General features: G+C 44.3%; 1 protein-coding gene across 1 annotated transcript in view; it reads left to right on the forward strand.

Annotated features, from left to right (window-relative positions):
* The first annotated feature begins 448 nt into the window (after positions 1-448).
* Positions 449-25368, forward strand: part of LOC121567801 (platelet-derived growth factor D) — a 60730-nt gene continuing 35810 nt past the window's right edge. The window contains exon 1 of the mRNA XM_041878094.2: positions 449-1158. Coding sequence (XP_041734028.2) covers positions 1035-1158 — 124 coding nt within the window. The 5' untranslated portion in view covers positions 449-1034. The remainder of the gene's footprint in view (positions 1159-25368) is intronic.

Raw genomic sequence — 25368 nt, forward strand, 5'->3', positions numbered from 1 at the left:
TGTTCGAGGTTTAGCGGCGTGGGTTGTGGCCTGAACAATAGCCCATTTAGGAATAAACCTGTGTTCTGCCTGTACACCTGGTGCCCGTCTCTCTTTTACTTTATGACCCAGCTGGGTCATTACAATACTGTGTAATAGCCTGTAACAGTTATAGACATGGTTGCATTTGCTCAGTGAAATGATGAAATGAAGAACATTGTCAGACAATGTTTCCACTTATTCAACAGAGGCTTCAACAAATGAATTCATGTCAGAGTTCTTCCCCAAACACGTTCTGCCCCGAAGACATACTTTATTTGTGTCAGTGTGTAATGCTGTCAGGTGACTGCCTCACTCTTTTCCTCCTGTTTATTTCGCCTCCAGTCAAGTGTCCTTCTCGCTGAAAATTACCTACCTGTCTCCTTCTCACTCTCTCTCTGTGTGTGTGTGTGTGTGTGTCTGACTGTGATCTCCACGTTTCCTCATCGCCGCTAAAATATTCCTTTTGGTCTATTTCCTCGTCCCGGTTCACGAAAGAGTGACAACCCTCATCTCTGATGTCTGCCCCTCTGATCAACTGAAGTTTCACACACACATGTAGAGAGCTACAGCGAGAGACACTCTCAACCTCTTTCCAACAAGTTCCGTTGTTGGAAACCATTTCTCGCTCGCTCTGATATCAGAGAAACTGAAGGAATGTGGACGATTTCTCATGGAATTACCTATGTGGATTAACTCGCGATAAAGCGATAAGAAATCGGCGCCCGTGCTTGTACTTGACCGTGGACCGGAGTATATGTCTCTGGTATATGAACATGCTCCGTATTCTGTAGCGGCGGAGCTCGTGCATTGCGAGTTTGTGACAGGCAGTTCGCTCCAGTCTAACTTACCCGTGAAAAGCAACTCGGGAGAAATGATGTGAACAGCACGAAAGTTTTAAACAAACTTGAGTCTCTAGGGAAAACACGAGTAGCTAATTTGTCTCTTTTCAGAACAATAAGTGGTCATTCCACGTTTGGGATTTTAGTTTACGGTGTGCAACCGCCACCTACAGAATGAAAAGCTTTGGGCGCGTGGTACTGGCGCTGTTGCTCCTGCTGCTGGTGGCCTTAACCAGGGGCACACAAGCCCAGGTAGTGTCCGCCAAGGTGATGCGGTCTTCGAACGTGAGGCGAGATGGTGAGTCCCAGTTTTTGATTTGTGTAAGTTAATTTTGTATGAACGTGCAGTAACAAGTGTTTCAACAACAAAGGAGCTGGTGTTTTGGGCAGACTGGCTGTAGCCTATAATGGCCGGGAATATGGTCACTCTTATTAGTGAATAGAGTCTTCTGATCATAATGGATTTATACTTGCAATTGTTTTTTTCAGATAACATTGAATGGGGTCCTTATGAACAATGTTGGATTGTTCATAAGGACAATTAGGCCTAGACACATAAGACTTCTACAATGCATTCTAAAATATCGACATTAACAATACTCAATTGAAATATAAAACAATGAAAGGTGAATATAGAACAATATACATTTAATGTAATCTTGATAGATAGTCCATGTCATAAGTGGCCTGTCATGAGAAGCCTAGATGTTGTTTCATCTAGTGGTGCATATGTCTTAGTCAGTGGTGACAAATGACCTGGCTACTCCTGGGAAGTCAGCTTCCTGTGTTGACCTGTTGAAATGACCTAGACACTCTATTGTTACTTTGTCTGAGAGAGACACAGAGGGCAGAGAGGAGGTGATAGAGAGCGAAGACAGATGAGAGGGAAGGTAAGACGACTTGAGGAAGGAAAGAGACAGCTGCATGGGGCTAGGGAAAGAAGAGAAATCATTTAGGATATAGGGCACAGGAGAAGAGAGTACTAGTTGAGTTTTCTGACCTGTGATCATAGTTGACCTGGTTGTCCTCAGTGTTCTAGAACCACAGTAACATTGTCCTCAGTGTTCTAGAACCACAGTAAAACTGTAACATTGTCCTCAGTGTTCTAGAATCACAGTAAAACTGTAACATTTTCCTCAGTGTTCTAGAACCACAGTAACATTGTCCTCAGTGTTCTAGAACCACAGTAACATTGTCCTCAGTGTTCTAGAACCACAGTAACACAGTAACATTGTCCTCAGTGTTCTAGAACCACAGTAACACAGTAACATTGTCCTCAGTATTCTGTGTTATTTTCTGACCTGTGGTCATAGCTACCTTGTTGACCTGGTTGTCCTCAGTGTTCTAGAAACACAGTAACACTAACAACCCACAGGTGTCATTTAGTTTGGCCTGGAGACTAAAGCCACATCAGCAGCAGACTGACTGCTTTATAACAGTCTGTCTCTCATCACACACAGCTGCTTGCTATGAGCCTCTTTCTTGGCAGAGAAACAGGAAAATACCACAGTATCACTTTCGCCTCTGGACCATGCTCTAGGCCCTGATTCCCCTCGCACGCCTGTGTGTGTGTGTCCTATCAACTAACAGTCCTCAGCGGGAGGGAGGGAGAGAGGCCCATCCTAATGGATTGGGCAATTTGGGTCTGAATGTAGCTTGTTGTTAGGTTGATCTGATCCCCAGTGTTTGGATTCTTTCAATACCCCCACCTCGCTTTACTTCTGACAGGTGTGTGTGTATGTGTGTATGGACACGTTAGCAACGGTCATCAAAATTGTTAAAAAGTTATAAAAACAATTCCAATAAATGCAACAGTTGGACAATGGATGAAGATACTTTTAAAATTCCATCAGATATTTACTGAATTGTAGCACATAAAACATGTTACTGGCACAGACAAATAATGAATGAAGTTCAGGGATTTTGGTTGGAATTCAGGTATTCAATTTATTGTATTTTTACTTTTGTTTTCTTAGAATGCACTCATATATACATTTTCTAATGGTATCAGTTATTTTTGTGTATTTTCTGTTAAAATAAAGAAAATGATATGTGCCTCATTTGCATAAATACACTGGAATATATTAACATGAAGGGGGTGGAACAGGGCTGCAACCACCCAAAACTCTGCCTACTTGCACTCAGCTGCACTGTTGTTGTCACATACTTTTGCATAGTTCAACAAGTGTGTCAATAGCAGGATACCCTCCAATTAAAAATCAACAGCTTGGCTCTAGATTACACCTATCCATACATACTATACATTGTTTGCGAGATCAGACATAATATCTATATAATGTGGAGAAAAGGTGGTCTAGTGTTTTTTTTCCTGGTTGCACATTTAACATGCTTGTAGAAGTTTCCCTGCATTAAAGTCCCCGGCCACTAGGAGCGCTGCCTCTGGATTAGCATTGTCCTGTTTACTTATGGCCTTATACAGCTCATTGAGTGCAGTCTTAGTGCCAGCATTGGTTTGTGGTGGTATATAGACAGCTACGAATATTATAGAAGAAAACTCTCTTGGTAAATAGTGTGGTCTACAGTTTATCATGAGATACTCTACCTCAGGCGAGCAAAACCTTGAGACTTCCTTAGTATTAGATTTTCTGCACCAGCTGTTGTTTACAAATATACACAGACCGCCACCCCTTGTCTTACCGGAGTCAGCCGTTCTATCCTGACGATGTAGCGTATATCCCGCCAGCTGTATGTTATCAATGTCGTCGTTCAGCCACGACTCGGTGAAACATAGGATATTACAGTTTTTAATGTCCCGTTGGTAGGATAACCGTAATCTTAGGTTGTCTACCTTATTTTCAAATGATTGAACATTGGATTGATGAAAGAGGCAGTTTACTCGCTCGCCGTCGGATCCTTACAAGGCACCCCGACCTACGTCCACGATATCTCCGTCTCTTTCTCATGCGAATGACGGGGATTTGGGCCTTGTCGGTGTCTGTAGGATATCCTTTGCGTCCGACTCGTTGAAGAAAAAATCTTCGTCCAATACGAGATGAGTAATCGCTGTCCTGATATCCAGAAGCTCTTTTTGGTCATAACAGACGGTGGCAGAAACATTATGTACAGAATAAATGACAAATAATGCCAAAAAACACACATAATAGTAGAATTGGTTAGAGGGCTGTAAAACGGCAGCCATCTTCTCCGGCGTCATTATAGTCATGATGGAAGATAGCCCTATTTGGTATAAGACCAAGTCCATATTATGGCAAGAACAGCTAAAATAAGCAAAAAGAAACGACAGTCCATCATTACTTTTAAGACATGAAGGTCAGTCAATACGGAACATTTCAAGAACTTTGAAAGTTTCTTCAAGTGCAGTCGCAAAAACCATCAAGCACTATGATGAAACTGGCTCTCATGAGGACCGCCACAGGAATGGAAGACCCAGAGTTACCTCTGCTGCAGAGGATAAGTTCATTAGATTTACCAGCCTCAGAAATTGCAGCCCAAATAAATGCTTCACAGAGTTCAAGGAACAGACACATCTCAACATCAACTGTTCAGAGGGGACTGTGTGAATCAGGCCTTCATGGTCGAATTGCTGCAAAGAAACCACTACTAAAGGACACCAATAAGAAGAAGAGACCTGCTTGGGCCAAGAAACATGCGCAATGGACATTAGACCGGTGGAAATTTGTCCAAATTTGAGATTTTTGGTTCCAACCAGCGTGTCTTTGTGAGACGCGGTGTGGGTGAACGGATGATCTCCGCATGTGTATTTCCCACCGTAAAGCATGGAGGGGGAGGTGTTATGGTGTGGGGGTGCTTTGCTGTCAGTGATTTATTTACAATTCAAGGCACACTTAACCAGCATGGCTACCACAATATTCTGCAGCGATACGCCATCCCATCTGGTTTGGGCTTAGTAGGACTATCATTTGTTTTTCAAAAGGACGATGACCCAACACACCTCCAGGCTGTGTAAGGGCTATTTTACCAAGAAGAAGAGTGATGGAGTGCTGCGTCAGATGACCTGGTCTCCACAATCCCCCAACCTCAACCCAATTGAGATGATTTGGGATGAATTGGACCGAACGGGACATCATTTATGTATCCTGCTGTCCTTTCTCTATGATTATATATAGTTGCCTATATCCATGCGCTATCATTTACAGTATGTAGATAGACAGGCAGGCAGGCAGGCAGGCAGGCCGGTCGGTTGGTAGGTAGTAGGTACATTCTCTGTGAAGGAAAAGCAGCCAACAAGTGCTCAGCATATGTGGGAACTCCTTCAAGACTGTTGGAAAAACATTCCAGGTGAAGCTGGTTGAGAGAATGCCAAGAATCTCAAATATATAATATATTTTGATTTGTTTAACACTTGTTTACAATTTTTTTTTTTTTTTACATTTTACGTCATTTAGCAGACGCTCTTATCCAGAGCGACTTACATAATTTTTTTTCATACCCCCTGTGGGAATCGAACCCACAACCCTGGCGTTGCAAACGCCATGCTCTATCAACTGAGCTACATCCCTGCCGGCCATTCCCTCCCCTACCCTGGACGACGCTGGGCCAATTGCGCGCCGCCCCATGGGTCTCCCGGTCACGGCCGGCTACGACAGAGCCTGGATTCGAACCAGGATCTCTAGTGGCACAGCTAGCACTGCGATGCAGTGCCTTAGACCACTGCGCCACTCAGGAGACAAGAGTGATGGAGTGCTGCATGATTCCATAAGTGTTATTTCATAGTTTTGAGGTCTTCAGTATTATTCTACAATGTAAAAAATAGTAAAAATAAAGAAAAACCCTTGAATGAGTAGGTGTGTCCAAACTTTTGACTGGTAGTGTAGATGCAACGGAAATATAATGTATTGCATTGAGCCCAATTCAGCCATTACCGGGGTGTGTTTGACAGGTTAATAAAAACATTTCCGCAGTCATTACGATAACAGAAATAAGGTATAAAAGAGTCGCAGTAAAATGAAAGCAATCAATCTAGCGAGATTTAATTTAAAAGTGAATTTTGCACCCCTCAAAAACAGGAAATAGATGGCTGAATAAGACAGATCCTTAAGTGGGCGGGGCATGCACATTGCTAGTACACATGTAAACAGGTGCAGTTCTGTCTTGGGAGTTCAGGTTGACACAGCCCCCTCATCATTGAACAAACACATCAGTGTGTGTTCTTTTGGTTGGCTCTGTCACACGGTGCATGCAGGAATTCCCCCCAATGTTTCTCCTCTGTTTTAGGGTTGTGTTTGTTTAGGGTTGTGTTTGTTTAGGGTTGTGTTTGTTTAGGGTTGTGTGTGGCAAACAATATTTGTCCTTAGTGTTCAAAGCAACTCATCACCTTCACTGAGGAGACGGCGGGACCCAGATTACAACCTCTTAAAGACCGACATCACACTATCACACGGAGACTCACACAAAGAGACACACACTCACACACAGAGACACACACACACTCACACACAGACACACACACAAACACACAGAGACACACACACAGAGAGAGACACACACACAGAGAGACACAAACACACACGGAGACACACAGAGACACACACACAGAGACACTACACACACACAGAGAGACACACTTACACACACAGAGACACACACACAGAAAAATGTTGCACAACTGTGTGTGAATGAGTGAGAATACTTTGAATACTTAAGTGTTTTGTTTTGTTAGAGGGGTTCACTTTAGGGATCAGCTACTCTTATGCAACACACTCACACACAAAACCACACACACATACACTCACACAAAACCACACACACCATAGACACACACACACACACTCTCACTGGCAAACTCCCAACCTCCTCATCAAATCAAAGGGTTTTTAATTTATTAATTTAATCTTTCTCTCTCATCCTCTCTCATATCTCACACTCTCTAGTCTACACCATTTCATTTTGCTGTGTTACGGTGGTTCAAGAACACTGAGGACAATGTTACTGTGGTTCTAGAACACTGAGGACAATGTTACTGTGGTTCTAGAACACTGAGGACAATGTTACATTGCTCTGTACATCCCCACCATCAATCTTTTTTATTCCTTCCTCCAACTTTCTTTGTCTTCTTTAATCAAAAGCTGCTTCCGCTGTGGGTCTCAGAGCAAATCTAATGTGGCAAAGAGTGTTTGCACATAACACACACACACACTGACAACAGTCTGTTTAGACATCAGTCTGCTGAAGAATGGGAGGCTGTTCCTGAATGTAAGGAAGGGGTGGATGGAATGGAACTCTGTTAGGCGGTGTCCTCTGACCATTGGTGATCTCAGCGGCCTTCTCTGGGGCCCTATAAAATCATATCTAGGGCCCTATAAAATCATATCTAGGGCCCTATAAAATCATATCTAGGGCCCTATAAAAATAATATCCAGGGTCCTATAAAAATCATATCCAGGGTCCTATAAAATCATATATAGGGTCCCTCTAAAAAATGTAAGCACTGGGAAAATGTCAGGTCTGCTGAGCCCAAACTTGAACGCTGTGAAAATTCTGTGCAACTTCCAACGCGCGTTTACTGTGAACACTGATGCTGTACCCGCTTTAAGTTACAGTTTTAACAGTGGCCATGTAGGCTACTGTGGATATTTAATCATAATGTAGGCCTACCAGAGTGGCTTACCATCAAAAACAATGGAGAAAATGCATCCCATAACATTTTAACATGGAAATAGCTGTTCTACCATTTAGCCTACAGTAGCAGCCAATGTGTGGTGTTCAATGTAGGTCTACTTTCCATGAGACTTTTGAAAAAAACATGCAGGGCTTGACATTAACCTGTTTATCCACTTGTCCTTCAGACAAGGAGATGACAGAAAATGTTGTTGTGTTGTTTGATGCAAGAAACCACTTTACAAAATAAAATGCATGATTATTCCCATAATATTATTACAGAGAATCAGGCAAATTATGCTACCCTCTGCCTATTGGCTACTTAGCTTATTCAAGCCGGTCTCAAAATACAACACTGCCCCTTTAAGACAAAAAAAGCTTTTTACCTGACTCGCTTTTCAAAGATGTCTAGAAATGTATACATTTTGTAGGAAGCAATCACTCCCCTATTGCTGACTACAAATGACTTATAACTGGGCTAATAACTCACTAACTAGCAAAGGATATGAACAAAATGTGTACATGTAGCTAGATGCATCTTTCGCTTTGATGTCAAAACAAGCGCATTTACTCACGACCGCTCATGCTGTAAACACAGTCCAGTTCAAAGTAAATGGCACAGATCAATACAGTGGGGAAAAAAAGTATTTAGTCAGCCACCAATTGTGCAAGTTCTCCCACTTAAAAAGATGAGAGAGGCCTGTAATTTTCATCATAGGTACAAGTCAACTATGACAGACAAATTGAGAGAAAAAAATCCAGAAAATCACATTGTAGGATTTTTAATGAATTTATTTGCAAATTATGGTGGAAAATAAGTATTTGGTCACCTACAAACAAGCAAGATTTCTGGCTCTCACAGACCTGTAACTTCTTCTTTAAGAGGCTCCTCTGTCCTCCACTCGTTACCTGTATTAATGACACCTGTTTGAACTTGTTATCAGTATAAAAGACACCTGTCCACAACCTCAAACAGTCACACTCCAAACTCCACTATGGCCAAGACCAAAGAGCTGTCAAAGGACACCAGAAACAAAATTATAGACCTGCACCAGGCTGGGAAGACTGAATCTGCAATAGGTAAGCAGCTTGGTTTGAAGAAATCAACTGTGGGAGCAATTATTAGGAAATGGAAGACATACAAGACCACTGATAATCTCCCTCGATCTGGGGCTCCACGCAAGATCTTACCCCGTGGGGTCAAAATGATCACAAGAACGGTGAGCAAAAATCCCAGAACCACACGGGGGGACCTAGTGAATGACCTGCAGAGAGCTGGGACCAAAGTAACAAAGCCTACCATCAGTAACACACTACGCCGCCAGGGACTCAAATCCTGCAGTGCCAGACGTGTCCCCCTGCTTAAGCCAGTACATGTCCAGGCCCGTCTGAAGTTTGCTAGAGTGCATTTGGATGATCCAGAAGAGGATTGGGAGAATGTCATATGGTCAGATGAAACCAAAATATAACTTTTTGGTAAAAACTCAACTCGTCGAGGACAAAGAATGCTGAGTTGCATCCAAAGAACACCATACCTACTGTGAAGCATGGGGGTGGAAACATCATGCTTTGGGGCTGTTTTTTCTGCAGAGGGACCAGGACGACTGATCCGTGTAAAGGAAAGAATGAATAGGGCCATGTATCGTGAGATTTTGAGTGAAAACCTCCTTCCATCAGCAAGGGCATTGAAGATGAAACGTGGCTGGGTCTTTCAGCATGACAATGATCCCAAACACACCGCCCGGGCAACGAAGGAGTGGCTTCGTAAGAAGCATTTCAAGGTCCTGGAGTGGCCTAGCCAGTCTCCAGATCTCAACCCCATAGAAAATCTTTGGAGGGAGTTGAAAGTCCGTGTTGCCCAGCGACAGCCCCAAAACATCACTGCTCTAGAGGAGATCTGCATGGAGGAATGGGCCAAAATACAGGCAACAGTGTGTGAAAACCTTGTGAAGACTTACGGAAAACGTTTGACCTGTGTCATGGCCAACAAAGGGTATATAACAAAGTATTGAGAAACTTTTGTTATTGACCAAATACTTATTTTCCACCATAATTTGCAAATAAATTCATAAAAAATCCTACAATGTGATTTTCTGGAAAAAAAAATCTCATTTTGTCTGTCATAGTTGACGTGTACCTATGATGAAAATTACAGGCCTCTCTCATCTTTGTAAGTGGGAGAACTTGCACAATTGGTGGCTGACTAAATACTTTTTTGCCCCACTGTATATGGCAATGGTCTATTTGCATATAGGCCTACTGCAGATCTGATTTGTTATGCTGCCCCGGTCTGTGTAGAGTACGGGCTGAGTAGTGTGTGTCAATGCAATAGAATCCTACGCCGATGCGTTCTGCCTACAACAAAATCTCTTGCGTAGTTCGTTTTGTTTCGGTATGTTGCGTTGAAAGTGGCTAATAATGCGTTGATTCAATCACAATTGCCACAGTAAAGGAAACCGTTGATATTGTTAACAGGGAAAACTCTAGAACAGTGGTCACCAACCTTTTCTGAGTCCAGATCACTTTGAGTCTAAATGCAAGCCGAGATCTACCGCTCAGATTTATTTTTACATGACTTAAAAAACGTAAGCCTCTGCAACATTAACCAATTAGAAACAGTACTGTAGCAATGAGGTTTGTGCAGTATGCTATAGGCCCAATACATTATCACCACATATAACTTGTGGAGGAAAGGGAGAGCCTCTCAACATCCCTCCGCTCTTCCTTTCCTCCACTGACACTGACCAAAAAGGGACACCGTCTTCCAGCTGATGGCGAAACTCGAGGTGAACCGCATTATTTCTGCCTCATGCACAAATTCATGTTGTTACGCCTATGAACAGAGAAAGTTAAATATTTATTGATATTAAAAAAGACCCAAGCCCCTAATAATAACAACGCGAGCCTATAGATACACTTTCCTACTCATTCATTACTGCTGCAGTGCTTGTTGTAGCGCTGAGTGGAAATAGGAAGAACGCGCATTTTATGGCTAATAAAAGTGTTGAATACAAAGTGTTGACAGTGCTGAGTAAGAACTTAAACATGAACTCACTCAGAAAAACAGCTTCTCTTTGCTGTATTTGTTGACAGTCTGTCTCTAGTCATGGTTTTAAACGTTTTGAAATCGCTGTAGCTTTATTTTATTCCTGCTACGTTACTGCAGACGCGGTAATCTGAGCCATCCGATTGGCTAACGGTAGGCTTATAGTGCACTTGATTTGCTCTCTGGGCCCACTGGGAAGGTAGAGTTTGTACCTTCAGACACATGAAATGGTTCAAATCGCAACAGTTCGCCTACCCGGCGCGCAGGGCAGCTGAATCGGGTGCACCTACCGCCAAGAGCCCGGGAAAAATTTTAAAAAAAATAGGAACACAAGGCTTTATCATCGCGATCGACCGGTTGGTGGCCACTGCTCTAGAAAGTTGAGTGAAGTTCAATCTCGTGCTTCTATCTGTGGGCTGATATTTCTGCAATGAAGGTCAACAGTAGCCTCAGCAGCACTCTGTAGGGTAGCACCGTGGTGTAGCCTGAGGACAGTAAGTTTTTGTCCTCCTCTGGGTACATTGACTTCAATACAAAACATAGGAGGCTCATGATTCTCACCCCTTCCATAGACTTACACAGTAATTATGACAACTTCCGGAGGACGCCCTCCAACCTATCAGAGCTCTTGCAGCATGAACTGACATGTTGTCTATCCAATCAAAGGATCAGAGAATGAATCTAGTACTGAAAGCATAAGCTACAACTAGCTAGCACTGCAGTGTTGAAAATGTGTTAGCTGACTCAAAGAGAGAGAAAGACAATAGTTGAACAGTTTTGAACAAATTAATTTCTTCCAAAATTAAGGAGAAGCAAGAGAGGGAGAGAGAGAGCTATATTTGGTTGTATTTTTTGTTTAACTTTCACTTACCAAATACAGCTAGCTAGTTTAGCCTACTCAAACACCCAGCTCAAACAGAGAGGGATGCTATGTTAGCTAGCTGGCTATTTATTCCACCGATTCTGTTGAAAAATGTTTCTTAAACAGAAGCAAACTGAACGAAACAGGGATAAACATACCTGAATTTGTCTAAGAGAAACTCTTGTTTGCAACTGTTGGACTAATGATTACACCCTAGATCAGCTAGATGCAGGCAAGAGTGTGCAAGGCGGTATTGAATGTGTCACTGTTTGTCACCTTGATTACTCAAAATTCTCTCAACCTGTGCACCTACGTTGTAAACTTTCATTCAGAGGCTAGGTTGTAGCAACCTCATGATAGGTACAGGGAAAATGTGAGTATCATGTATTAGGCTAAACCTATCAATGTTACATTGAGCTGGATGAATGGAATATGAATGACAGTCATCCAATATGCTGCAATAGAAATAGGCCATGCTCATAAAAAGATTATCATCCTTCCTCATCTTAAACTGCACAGACCGCCACTGATCTAGGGACCTATAAAATCATATCTAGGGCCCTATAAAATAATATCTAGGCTACTATAAAATCATATCTAGGCCCATATAAAATCATATCTAGGATCCTATAAAATCATATCTAGAGTCCTATAAAATCATATCTAGAGTCCTATCAAATCTGTGCTGCGGAGAACGCGGAAGGAATCACAGAAACCAGACATTAAAATGGAATTAAATATATTCAAAAATATACTGAACTTAGTAGGAAGTCAACTAAACGTATTGAACTTAGAAAATGCGGTCACACTTTATTTGGATAGTCCAGCTGTAGATGCTCTACAGATGGTCATACTATCAACAAACTATCTGTTGATAAGCATCTGCTTGCTAAGGTTAAGGTTAGGTTTAGATTACAATAAGGATTTATGGTAAGGGTTAGAGCTAGGGTTAGGGCAGTGGTGTGAAGTACTTAAGTAAAAATACTTTAAAGTACTACTTAAGTCATTTTATTGGGGTATCTGTACTTTACTACTTATATTTTTGACTACGTTTACTTTTACTCCACTACATTCCTAAAGAAAATATGTATATACTCCATACAGTGCATTTGGAAAGTATTCAGACCTCTTCCCTTTTCCACATTTTGTTACGTTACAGCCTGATTCTAAAATTGATTTAATTATATATTTTTCTCATCAATCTACACACAATATCCCATAATGACAAAGTGAAAACAGGTTTTTAGAAATGTATGCAAACGTGTATATAAAAATAAAATCCTTTATTTACATAAGTATTCAGACCCTTTGCAATGAGACTCGAAAACTGAGCTCAGGTGCATCCTTTTTCCATTGATCATCCTTGAGATGTTTCTACAACTTGATTGGGAAGGGTACCAAAAAATGTCTACAGCATTGAAGGTCCCCAAGAACACAGTGGCCTCCATCATTCTTAAATGGAAGAAGTTTGGAACCACCAAGACTCTTTCTAGAGCTGGCCGCACTGCCAAACTGAGCAATCGGGGGAAAGGGCCTTGGTCAGGGAGGTGACCAAGAACCCGATGATCACTCTGACAGAGCTCCAGTGTTCCTCTGTGGAGATGGGAGAATCTTCCAGAAGAACAACCATCTCTGCAGCACTCCACCAATCAGGCCTTTATGGTAGAGTGGCCAGACGGAAGCCACTCCTCAGTAAATGGCACATGACAGCCCACTTGGAGTTTGCCAAAAGGCACCTAAAGGACAAGATTCTCTGGTCTGATGAAACCAAGATTGAACTTTTTGGCCTGAATGCCAAGCGTCACATCTGGAGGAAACCTGGCACCATCCCTACAGTGAAGCATGGTGGTGGCAGCATCATGCTGTGGGGAGGTTTTTCAGCGGCAGGGACTGGGAGACTAGTCAGGATTGAGGGAAAGATGAACAGAGCAAAGTACATAGAAATCCTTGATGAAAATCTGCTACAGAGCGCTCAGGACATCAGACTGGGGCGAAGGTTCACCTTCCAACAGGACAACGACCCTAAGCACACAGCCAAGAAAACGCAGGAGGGGCTTCGGGACAAGTCTCTGAATGTCCTTGAGTGGCCCAGCCAGACCCCGGACTTGAACCCGATCGAACATCACTGGAGAGACCTGAAAATAGCTGTGCAGCGATTCTCCCCATCCAACCTGACAGAGCTTGAGAGGATCTGCAGAGAAGAATGGGAGAAACTCCCCAAATACAGGTGTGCCAAGCTTGTAGCGTCATACCCAAGAAGAATAGAGGCTGTAATCGCTGCCAAAGGTGCTTCAACAAAGTACTGAGTAAATAGTCTGAATACTTGTTGAAATTTGATATTTAAGTTTTTTCGTTTTTTATAAATGTGCAAAAAAAAAAAAAAAAAAAGGGTTTTGCTTAGTCATTATGGGGGTATTGTGTGTAGATTGATGAGGGGAAAAAAGCCAATTTAATCAATTTTAGAAGGCTGTAACGCAACAAAACTTTCCGAATGCACTACATTTTCCCTGACACCCAAAAGTACTTGTTACATTTCGAATGCTCAGTCAGGACAGCAACATGGTCCAATTTACACACCTATCAATATAACGCATTGTCATCCCTACTGCCTCTGATCTGGTGGACTCACTAAACACAAATACTGTGTTTGTAAATTATGTTTGAGTGTGGGAATATGCCCCTTTCTGTCCGTAAATAAATAAAATCGTTGCGTCTGGTTTTGCTTTTCCACCACTGGGTTAGGGTTTGTACTGTAGAAAGTGAGTTGAATTGTTACTGAAAGTCTGTAGAGCATCTACAGATGGACTATCCAAATAAAGTGTTACTGAAAATGCAAGTTAATCACAAGACATGAACAAAATGCATCAGTGATTGGTATTTTCCTGCAACTTTCTGAAACGGCACAGGAATGCCCCTGTCTGTGTGTGTATGTCTACTTTGTGTAGCCGTTAGCGATGATGCTAATGATAACTATCTTCTGGTAGAGATGGAAAGGCTTTCCCAAAAACCTTCTCAATGAAATGTTTACCTACAATGTAGCCTATGCCTGGTAGAATGAGATCATGATTTTTTGCATCACTCCAGTGGCCATTTTTTTTGCAAACTCTGCAATCACATGAGCACTACAGGAACATCGCTAACCAAACAACGGTCTCTTGCTGGTGCACACTTGCATTAAAACCTAACTACACCCCAAAATCCATAATGTCTTCTATTTTTCCCGGACCTCAAAAGTGGTCTCCGGATGTGGTCTAAGCATTGTTGTGGACTTAAAACATCAAATGTTGTTTTTCTATTAAAGAAAATGTGATTTTGAGAGTGAAAACCTGAAAACAATGGGGAAAACGGAAACCTGGAAAAACAAAACAGAGAAAGTTGAATTTGGGGAAAAAACAGAATCAGGCAAAAAAATGGAACAGATTTAATAGGGCCCTACTTTTCCATGAAATTGTGTCAGTATGTGATGTCATCAGTCTTGGCTGAGTCTGGGGACTCTGGGTGGCCTCTTCTCTCCAAGGAACACACAGACACACTCATGCATACACGCACATGCATGCTCATATACTCTACCACTGGAGTGAAAGACTCCAAACCATGTGGATTTGATCAGTATGGTTCTGAAGTGATTTTGATGGTCTATAGGTTGACACTTGGGCGTCTCCTTTGTGGAGGGAAGGGAGGGGGTCTGTAAAGTCATCTGAACTCCTGAAACTCATGAGTCATTGGTTAGAGTGAGCTAAACTGGGACAAGCCCTACACACACAAACGCACACACACACACGACATTACAGGATCACTCCTCCCAGGGAATCCCCGGTTAACACACACACCATGCCAAATTGTAACAGCAAAAGAGCCCCCGCCCCTAGACTTTGGCAGCCAGTGTTTTCCTCTCCTCTATGTACACAATAGGGTACACTGAGTAATGGAACTAACAATAGAAGAGAGAAAGAGAGTGTGTGGAGCGGGGTTGGTTCTTCTATCCTTGTGGGGACCTAAAATCCCCCAATGTCCCCACAAAGATAGTAAAACAAGGAAAATTCTCCCTAGTGGGGATATTTCCCACATCCCCATGAGGACAAAGGCTATTTTAAGCTTAGGGGTTAGGTTTAGGGTTAGGATTACAATTAGGGTAAGGTTAAGGGGTTAGCAGTTAGGTTTAGGGTTATGGTTAGGGTTAGGGGTTAGGGAAAATAGGATTTTTCATGGAAATACATTTTAGGTCCCCACAAGGATATAAGAACAAAACATGAGTGTGTGTGTGTGTGTGTGTTTCTGTGCTTACAATCTGGGTTATTAGCTTGCCAAGTTCTAACTGTGTTTCGTTTTGAATCTGTGAGGAGAGGAGAGGAAAGGAGAGGAGAGGAGAGGAGAGGAGAGGAGAGGAGAGGAGAGGAGAGGAGAGGAGAGGAGAGGAGAGGAGAGGAGAGGAGAGGAGAGGAGAGGAGAGGAGAGGCAGAAGAGAGGAGTGAGGGTAAGCGAAAGGCGTCACAGCATCTTAGTAGTGCCTTGTCAACTTTGGGCCAGAGCAGTCTAACGACACTATAGAGATAACACTGATGAGGGAGGATGATAACACTGATGAGGGAGGATGGAGGGATAAAGCCATCTAACGACACTATAGAGATAACACTGATGAGGGAGGATGATAACACTGATGAGGGAGGATGGAGGGATAAAGCCATCTGACGACACTATAGAGATAACACTGACGAGGGAGGATGGAGGGATAAAGCCATCTGACGACACTATAGAGATAACACTGACGAGGGAGGATGGAGGGATAAAGCCATCTGACGACACTATAGAGATAACACTGACGAGGGAGGATGGAGGGATAAAGCCATCTGACGACACTATAGAGATAACACTGACGAGGGAGGATGGAGGGATAAAGCCATCTGACGACACTATAGAGATAACACTGACGAGGGAGGATGGAGGGATAAAGCCATCTGACGACACTATAGAGATAACACTGACGAGGGAGGATGGAGGGATAAAGCCATCTGACGACACTATAGAGATAACACTGATGAGGGAGGATGGAGGGATAAAGCCATCTGACGACACTATAGAGATAACACTGATGAGGGAGGATGGAGGGATAAAGCCATCTGACGACACTATAGAGATAACACTGATGAGGGAGGATGATAACACTGACGAGGGAGGATGGAGGGATAAAGCCATCTGACGACACTATAGAGATAACACTGACGAGGGAGGATGGAGGGATAAAGCAATCTGACGACACTATAGAGATAACACTGATGAGGGAGGATGATAACACTGACGAGGGAGGATGGAGGGATAAAGCCATCTGACGACACTATAGAGATAACACTGATGAGGGAGGATGGAGGGATAAAGCCATCTGACGACACTATAGAGATAACACTGACGAGGGAGGATGGAGGGATAAAGCAATCTGACGACACTATAGAGATAACACTGATGAGGGAGGATGATAACACTGACGAGGGAGGATGGAGGGATAAAGCCATCTGACGACACTATAGAGATAACACTGACGAGGGAGGATGGAGGGATAAAGCAATCTGACGACACTATAGAGATAACACTGATGAGGGAGGATGGAGGGATAAAGCAATCTGACGACACTATAGAGATAACACTGATGAGGGAGGATGGAGGGATAAAGCCATCTGACGACACTATAGAGATAACACTGATGAGGGAGGATGAAAGAATGTGATAGAGGCTGTCCCTCAACTTATACATACAGCTGACAAGGACATAGAATGGGTTGGGGGAGAAAGAAAGAGGGTACATGGGGGGAGAGCTAACTTGGTTTGACAGAAATAAAGCTGATGAGTCAGTAGGAGGAAGGGATGAGAGGGGGAAGAGAGCGAGAGAGACAACTCGGTTTGACAGAAATAAAGCTGACATGACATCAATTTCTAACTGCCTGATGAGAAGGAGAAAGTGCTGATCACACTGTGTAACACGTTCCTGTTTGCGTTTCCCTACTGTACAGATGCATTAATTTAGTGACTTCCTCCCTCTCCCTCTTCCTCTCTCTCTCCCTTTACCCCCTACTGAGAGTTAGCTGCTGTGTAGTGAAATTCTGAATGATAGAACACGACAGAAATGGAGAGAACGCCATAAATTACAGAAATGATGGGAAGTGTTGATCTGAAGACAGGAAGCCAGTCACAACTGTGTGCGAGAGATTACTGTGTGTATGTGTGTGTGTGTGTGTGTGTGTGTGTGTGTGTGTGTGTAATAGCTGACTCCATTAGAGTGTAAGACCGATGACTCTGTCACTCTGACGATAGAGCTTTACCTCAGATGAAAGAGACCTTCTATCCAGACGCACGCACGAACGAACGCGAACTGGTTGGTCCTGTCAGTCTAGCAGCGTTCTAGTCACACTGCTGTTCTAGTCACATGCTGTGTATACAGGCTTCAGGAAGGATTCCCTAACATAGAGAAACTCTCATTGGAAAGCTGGCGGAAGTCTGTCTGTCTGTGATCCATCTCTCCTCTCTCTCCTCACTCTCCTCTCTCTCTCTCCTCTCTCTCCTCCCTCTCTCCTCTCTCTCCTCTCTCCCTCTCCTCCCTCTCCTCTCTCTCTCCTCCCTCTCCTCCCTCTCTCCTCCCTCTCCTCCCTCTCCTCTCTCTCTCCTCCCTCTCCTCCCTCTCCTCCCTCTCTCCTCCCTCTCGTCCCTCTCTCCTCCCTCTCCTCTCTCTCTCCTCCCTCTCTCCTCTCTCCCTCTCCTCCCTCTCTCCTCCCTCTCCTCCCTCTCCTCCCCCTCTCCTCCCTCTCCTCCCTCTCCTCCCCCTCTCCTCCCTCTCCTCCCTCTCCTCCCTCTCCTCCCTCTCTCCTCCCTCTCCTCCCTCTCCTCCCCCTCTCCTCCCTCTCCTCCCTCTCCTCCCTCTCTCCTCCCTCTCCTCCCTCTCCTCCCTCTCTCCTCCCTCTCCTCCCTCTCCTCCCTCTCCTCCCTCTCCTCCCTCTCTCCTCCCTCTCCTCCCTCTCTCCTCCCTCTCCTTTTTTATCCAGCATATCCCAGTCCCCACAGACATCACACACATATGGCACAGGGCACACTCCACACTAAAACTGTACTTGACACTAAAGCACTCATCTCCCCTTAGCTGGAAATGTGAATCCCATTGGTGGAGAGGGGTTAGACTGTCTCACAGCCAGTCTGAACACTACTTAATCCCACCACAAACACATACAGTGCTATGAAAAAGTATTTGCCCCCTTTTTAATTTTCTCTACTTTTGCATATTTGTGATACTGAATGTTATCAGATCTTCAACCAAAACCTAATATTAGATAAAGGGAACATAAGTGAACAAATAACACAACAATTACATATTTATTTCATTTATTTCATAAACAAAGTTATGCAACACCCAATTCCCCTGTGTGAAAAAGTAATTGCCCCCTTACACTCAATAACTGGTTGTGCCACCATTAGCTGCAATGACTCCAACCAAATGTTTCCTGTAGTTGTTGATCAGTCTCTTACGTCGCTGTGGAGGAATTTTGGCCCACTCTTCCATGCAGAACTTCTTTAACTCAGTGACGTGTGGGTTTTCAAGCATGAACTGCTTGTTTCAAGTCCTGCCACACCATCTCAATTGGGATTAGGTCTGGACTTTGACTAGGCCATTCCAAAACTTCCAATTTGTTGCTTTTTAACAATTTTCATGTAGACTTGATTGTGTGTTTTGGATCATTGTCTTGCTGCATGACCCAGCTGCTCTTCAGCTTCAGCTCACAGACGGATGGTCTGACATTCTCCTGTATATTTCTCTGATACAGAGCAGAATTCATGGTTCCTTCAATTAAGGCAAGTCGCCCAGGTCCTGAGGCAGCAAAGCATCCCCAAACCATCACACCACCACCATGCTTGACCATTGGCATGAGGTTCTTACTATGGAATGCAGAGTTTGGTTTTCGCAAGGCATTACTGGAACCATGTCGTCCAAAGAGTTTTGAACTTTTGAATCATCTGTCCATAGAACGTTCTTCCAAGAGTCTTGATGATCATCCAGGTGCTTTTTGGCAAACTTGAGTCAACTTTTTGGACGAGATGGGTCCCATTATGCCTGGCAAAAACCAAACACTGCATTCCACAGTAAGAACATCATACCAAAGGTCAAGCATGGTGGTGGTGGTGTGATGGTTTGGGGATGCTTTGCTGCCTCAGGACCTGGACGACTTGCCTTAATGGAAGGAACCATGAATTCTGCTCTGTATCAGCGAATTCTACAGGAGAATGTCAGACCATCCGTTTGTGAGCTGAAGCTGAAGCGCAGCTGGGTCATGCAGCAAGACAATGATCCAAAACACACAATCAAGTCTACATGAAAATTGCTAAAAAGCAGCAAATTGGAAGTTTTGGAATGGCCTAGTCAGTCCAGACCTAATCCCAATTGAGATGTTGTGGCAGGACTTGAAACGAGCAGTTCATGCTTGAAAACCCACACGTCACTGAGTTAAAGCAGTTCTGCATGGAAGAGTGGGCCAAAATTCCTCCACAGCGACGTAAGAGACTGATCAACAACTACAGGAAGCATTTGGTTGGAGTCATTGCAGCTAAAGGTGGCACAACCAGTTATTGAGTGTAAGGGGGCAATTACTTTTTCACACAGGTGAATTGGGTGTTGCAAAACTTTGTTTATAAAATAAATGAAATAAATATGTAATTGTTGTGTTATTTGTCCACTTATGTTCCCTTTATCTAATATTAGGTTTTGGTTGAAGATCTGATAACATTCAGTATCACAAATATGCAAAAGTAGAGAAAATTAGAAAGGGGGAAAATACTTTTTCATAACACTGTATTACATTTTACATTCACACGCACAAACACAGAGTTTTAACACAGGCACACACAGTTTTAAAGGCCATCTCAGTAGCTTGATGACATCGTAAATCTGGAGAACCTAAAATAAGAATTCTCAGAACAGAAACATTTCAGCAGAATCCTCTCTCTCTCTCTCTTTCTCAGACACACACAAACAAATAGTCTCTCTCTCACACACACTCACCCACACACACACACACACACACACTAGGGCACAGAGGATAAAAGTACATTACACACGTCCTCATAACCCCCCACAAAGGAGCAATTTTAGGCTAATCCAAAACACCACGGGATGTGTGGCCTGCTCCATTCGCCGCTATTATGGGGGTGAGAAAGCATGACCGTGTGTGTGTGTGTTTGTGTGTGTGTGAACATATGTGTCCGTGTGTGTTTCTTTTAAGCATAACAAATTAATGTCCATTGATACGGACAGTGAGCGGGTTACACAAACACAGTGGCGAAGCTAAAAGCCTGTTTACTGAACTAATTCATTATTTTCATATGCTCTGATACCCAGAAACACCCTCAGAGACAGAGAGGGAGATAAAGAAAGAGGGTGAGGGAAGGAGGGAGAGCGAGAGAAGAGAGAGGGAGAGAGAAAGAGAGATAGCTAGCACTACTCATGGGGAAAAACAACAATATATTCATAAAGTCCCAATATAACAGAGCAAAACTGAACACATCAAACTCTCCAAACAGCATCTAATATTTACTCTCATAAATAAACAAGGGCATTAATTGCTCTGTGTGTGTGTGTGTGTAAGTGCGCGTGTGTGTGCAATAGTGCGTCGGTGTGTCCCTTGATGTGAGCTCAAGTACATTGATTCATTATTATCTAATGTATGTCATCACACTCAAAAGGAAAAGACGCAGTCTGTCTTTGGTTCAGTAGCTCTCTAGCGTCTTCAATTAGCGGTAGCCTCTCCTGTCTGACTCATCACCTGTTGATTGTGACAAACTTACCTCATCTAATGTTTGCCTAGACAGTAGTCCGGTTCTACTCTATGGGGGTGTCTTGTAGCCTGGCAACAGAAGGAATCTACCTCGTCCGATTGTCTTTAGCCCTGACCTGCACTTGTCCCTTTAGCATGCTAGGCTAGCTCATCTCCTTATCTTCAGCCCTGACCTGGTGGGGGAGGGGGGTTGATATAATATACTAGCCTAAACAATATGTACTGACAAAAGCACATATCACAGTATACTACAGGTGGTGGAGGGACCTACACTTTCTGGGGGGAGAATGAGTATGAGAAGGTCACTTCAGGTAACCTTTTAATAGGACATCCTACTCCAAAATGAAGATAAATGTAATTATGCTGACATCTAAAATATAATTTCCCCCCATCCAGCAATGAGCCAATAACATATTAGTCCATATTATCAGGCAGGTGTGTTATTTAGCAATAAACATTATCACCTGATGCAGCACAGTGGCTAGAAATTAGCTAGATTACGTTCTAGTTAGCAACATATTGAATACCATAATGTCCCCAAAAAACGTTCCACTGGCACTCAGCCAATCAAGGATCATGTACTGTGAATATAATGTAGGCCCCAAATACTAAACTGGCGGACCGCGGTCCGGAATCGGACCCAGAACGGGTTCAATATGGATCGCGGGTCCCGACAAAAACAGAAAATAATATTATTATTATTTTAATTTTTTTTGGGGGGGGGACTTGGTCGGGCTTCGACCCCTGGTATCATATAAACACACATAAGATGTGCGTTCAACACCGTTGGCGCCATTGGCGAGGACACGCATAAGCCATGCCACTGCTAAAAATTCAGGTTCTAAAATGGTGCCTTTTACTAATTTCTTGGATTTGAGAAATACTTGTAGCCTAGTAACACTAGAAAGCTCTGTGATCCTCCTCTTTTAACAGAACCGCCTTCAAAGATGTGTTTTCCCACGACTGCTGTCGTACAATGACTGGGCATGCATATTTCTCTCCCTGTGTGGCACTCATCATTTGAATGCTTCTCGAGTGGAATAGTATTCTCTTGCATAGAATACGACAGGCTGAACTATTGAATAGGTCAACTATTCTACTATGGAGTTGTCTGATTTTGCTGTTGATTACTTGTGTTGTTGGCTGTGGAAAATAAAATGTGGACAACAATTTTTCATTCGATAATTCAAATAACCAAAGGTAAGCGGGTCTCAGCTCCGCCTGGCTCTCATTTGGATCATAGGTGCCAGTTCTCGGACTCGGCGGGACCAGGCCCAATTTAACCCCTGTACACACGCTTCCCTTAAGTCCTGACCTGTAAAAAGGATGTCACGCTGCTTGCTGAGTGAGTACCGCTTCCTCCTGATTCTGCTCATACTAAGGCTCGAACCCATGACCTCTGCCTCGCAAACACATAGGACCGCCCTCCTGGGACCGCCCTCCTGGGACCGCCCTCCTGGGACCGCCCTCCTGAAGCTTCTTACCCAGATCCCCATCTGCTACACCTGCATGTGTCCCTTTATCATGCTAGGCTAGTATATACCCTCAGCCCTGACCTGTACTAGTCCCTTTATCATGCTAGGCTAGTATATACCCTCAGCCCTGACCTGTACTAGTCCCTTTATCATGCTAGGCTAGTATATGCCCTTAGCCCTGACCTGTACTAGTCCCTTTATCATGCTAGGCTAGTATATACCCTTAGCCCTGACCTGTACTAGTCCCTTTATCATGCTAGGCTAGTATATACCCTCAGCCCTGACCTGTACTAGTCCCTTTATCATGCTAGGCTAGTATATACCCTCAGCCCTGACCTGTACTAGTCCCTTTATCATGCTAGGCTAGTATATCCCCAGCCCTGACCTGTACTAGTCCCTTTATCATGCTAGGCTAGTATATACCCTTAGCCCTGACCTGTACTAGTCCCTTTATCATGCTAGGCTAGTATATGCCCTGACCTGTACTAGTCCCTTTATCATGCTAGGCTAGTATATACCCTCAGCCCTGACCTGTACTAGTCCCTTTATCATGCTAGGCTAGTATATGCCCTTAGCCCTGACCTGTACTAGTCCCTTTATCATGCTAGGCTAGTATATACCCTTAGCCCTGACCTGTACTAGTCCCTTTATCATGCTAGGCTAGTATATACCCTTAGCCCTGACCTGCACAAGTCCCTTTATCATGCTAGGCTAGTATATACCCTTAGCCCTGACCTGTACTAGTCCCTTTATCATGCTAGGCTAGTATATACCCTTAGCCCTGACCTGTACTAGTCCCTTTATCATGCTAGGCTAGTATATACCCTTAGCCCTGACCTGTACTAGTCCCTTTATCATGCTAGGCTAGTATATACCCTTAGCCCTGACCTGCACTAGTCCCTTTATCATGCTAGGCTAGTATATACCCTTAGCCCTGACCTGCACTAGTCCCTTTATCATGCTAGGCTAGTATATACCCTTAGCCCTGACCTGCACAAGTCCTGTTAGCACCGTAGCCTCTCCAGTGAGGCATCTCTTTAGCACCTTGGCTACACCTGCTGAATAATGCAGACAGCACCTTTGCTGACTCAGTGCTTTGGCCATCAGGGACACAGGCTGACTGTCTTTGGCAGGCTATCACACACACACCCTCTCTCTCTCACACACACACACACACACACCCTCTCTCACACACACACACACACACACCGTTACAAGCACAAGTCATGTGGGCTGGTTGGTGGCTACCTCTTAATTCGACATGACATTTTGGTAGCTCTATCGGAAGATGCAAGAATGTTATACAATATATTTGTTGTTATTTGAATGTTATATTTTTTTTTATTTTTTTTATACAAGCCATATGTAAAGGACCTCCGCTCTATACAGGGCTGGGTCCTGTGTGTGTGTTAATGTTGAATCTAGGTAGTCACTCTCTCACTCACACACACACTCACTCACGCTCTCTCTCTCTCTCTCTCACTCACTCACTCACTTACTCACACACACACACACACACACACACACACTCACATATACACACGCTGCGGAGGCGGAAGGATGAGGAGTCACAGTGGATCCATCTCCCTAAATAAGCGGTGTGTGTGTGTGTGTGTGTGTGTGTGTGTGTGTGTGTGAGATCCATCTCCTTAAGTGAATAAACAAAATGAATAAGAAATTCCCTGGAAGAACAGGGAAAGTGAGAGGGGACGAGAAGGAGGGGACGAGAAGGAGGGGACGAGATGGAGGGAAGAAGGAGGGGACGAGATGGAGGGGACGAGAAGGAGGGGACGAGATGGAGGGGACGAGAAGGAGGGGACGAGATGGAGGGAAGAAGGAGGGGACGAGATGAAGGGGACGAGATGGAGGGGACGAGATGGAGGGGACGAGAAGGAGGGGACGAGAAGGAGGGGACGAGAAGGAGGGGACGAGATGGAGGGAAGAAGGAGGGGACGAGATGGAGGGGACGAGATGGAGGGAAGAAGGAGGGGACGAGATGGAGGGGACGAGATGGAGGGGACGAGATGGAGGGGACGAGAAGGAGGGGACGAGAAGGAGGGGACGAGATGGAGGGAAGAAGGAGGGGACGAGATGGAGGGGACGAGATGGAGGGGACGAGATGGAGGGGACGAGAAGGAGGGGACGAGATGGAGGGGAACGAGATGGAGGGGACGAGAAGGAGGGAAGAAGGAGGGGACGAGATGGAGGGGACGAGATGGAGGGGACGAGATGGAGGGGACGAGAAGGAGGGGACGAGATGGAGGGGACGAGAAGGAGGGGACGAGATGGAGGGAAGAAGGAGGGGACGAGATGAAGGGGACGAGAAGGAGGGGACGAGATGGAGGGGACGAGATGGAGGGGACGAGAAGGAGGGGACGAGATGGAGGGGACGAGATGGAGGGAAGAAGGAGGGGACGAGATGAAGGGGACGAGAAGGAGGGGACGAGATGGAGGGGACAAGAAGGAGGGGACGAGAAGGAGGGGACGAGAAGGAGGGGACGATATGGAGGGAAGAAGGAGGGGACGAGATGAAGGGGACGAGAAGGAGGGGACGAGATGGAGGGGACGAGAAGGAGGGGACGAGAAGGAGGGGACGAGATGAAGGGGACGAGATGGAGGGGACGAGATGGAGGGGACGAGAAGGAGGGGAGAAGGAGGGGACGAGAAGGAGGGGACGAGATGGAGGGAAGAAGGAGGGGACGAGATGGAGGGGACGAGAA

This window comes from Coregonus clupeaformis, unplaced genomic scaffold, assembly GCF_020615455.1.
Source record: "Coregonus clupeaformis isolate EN_2021a unplaced genomic scaffold, ASM2061545v1 scaf0052, whole genome shotgun sequence".
NCBI lineage: Eukaryota > Metazoa > Chordata > Actinopteri > Salmoniformes > Salmonidae > Coregonus > Coregonus clupeaformis.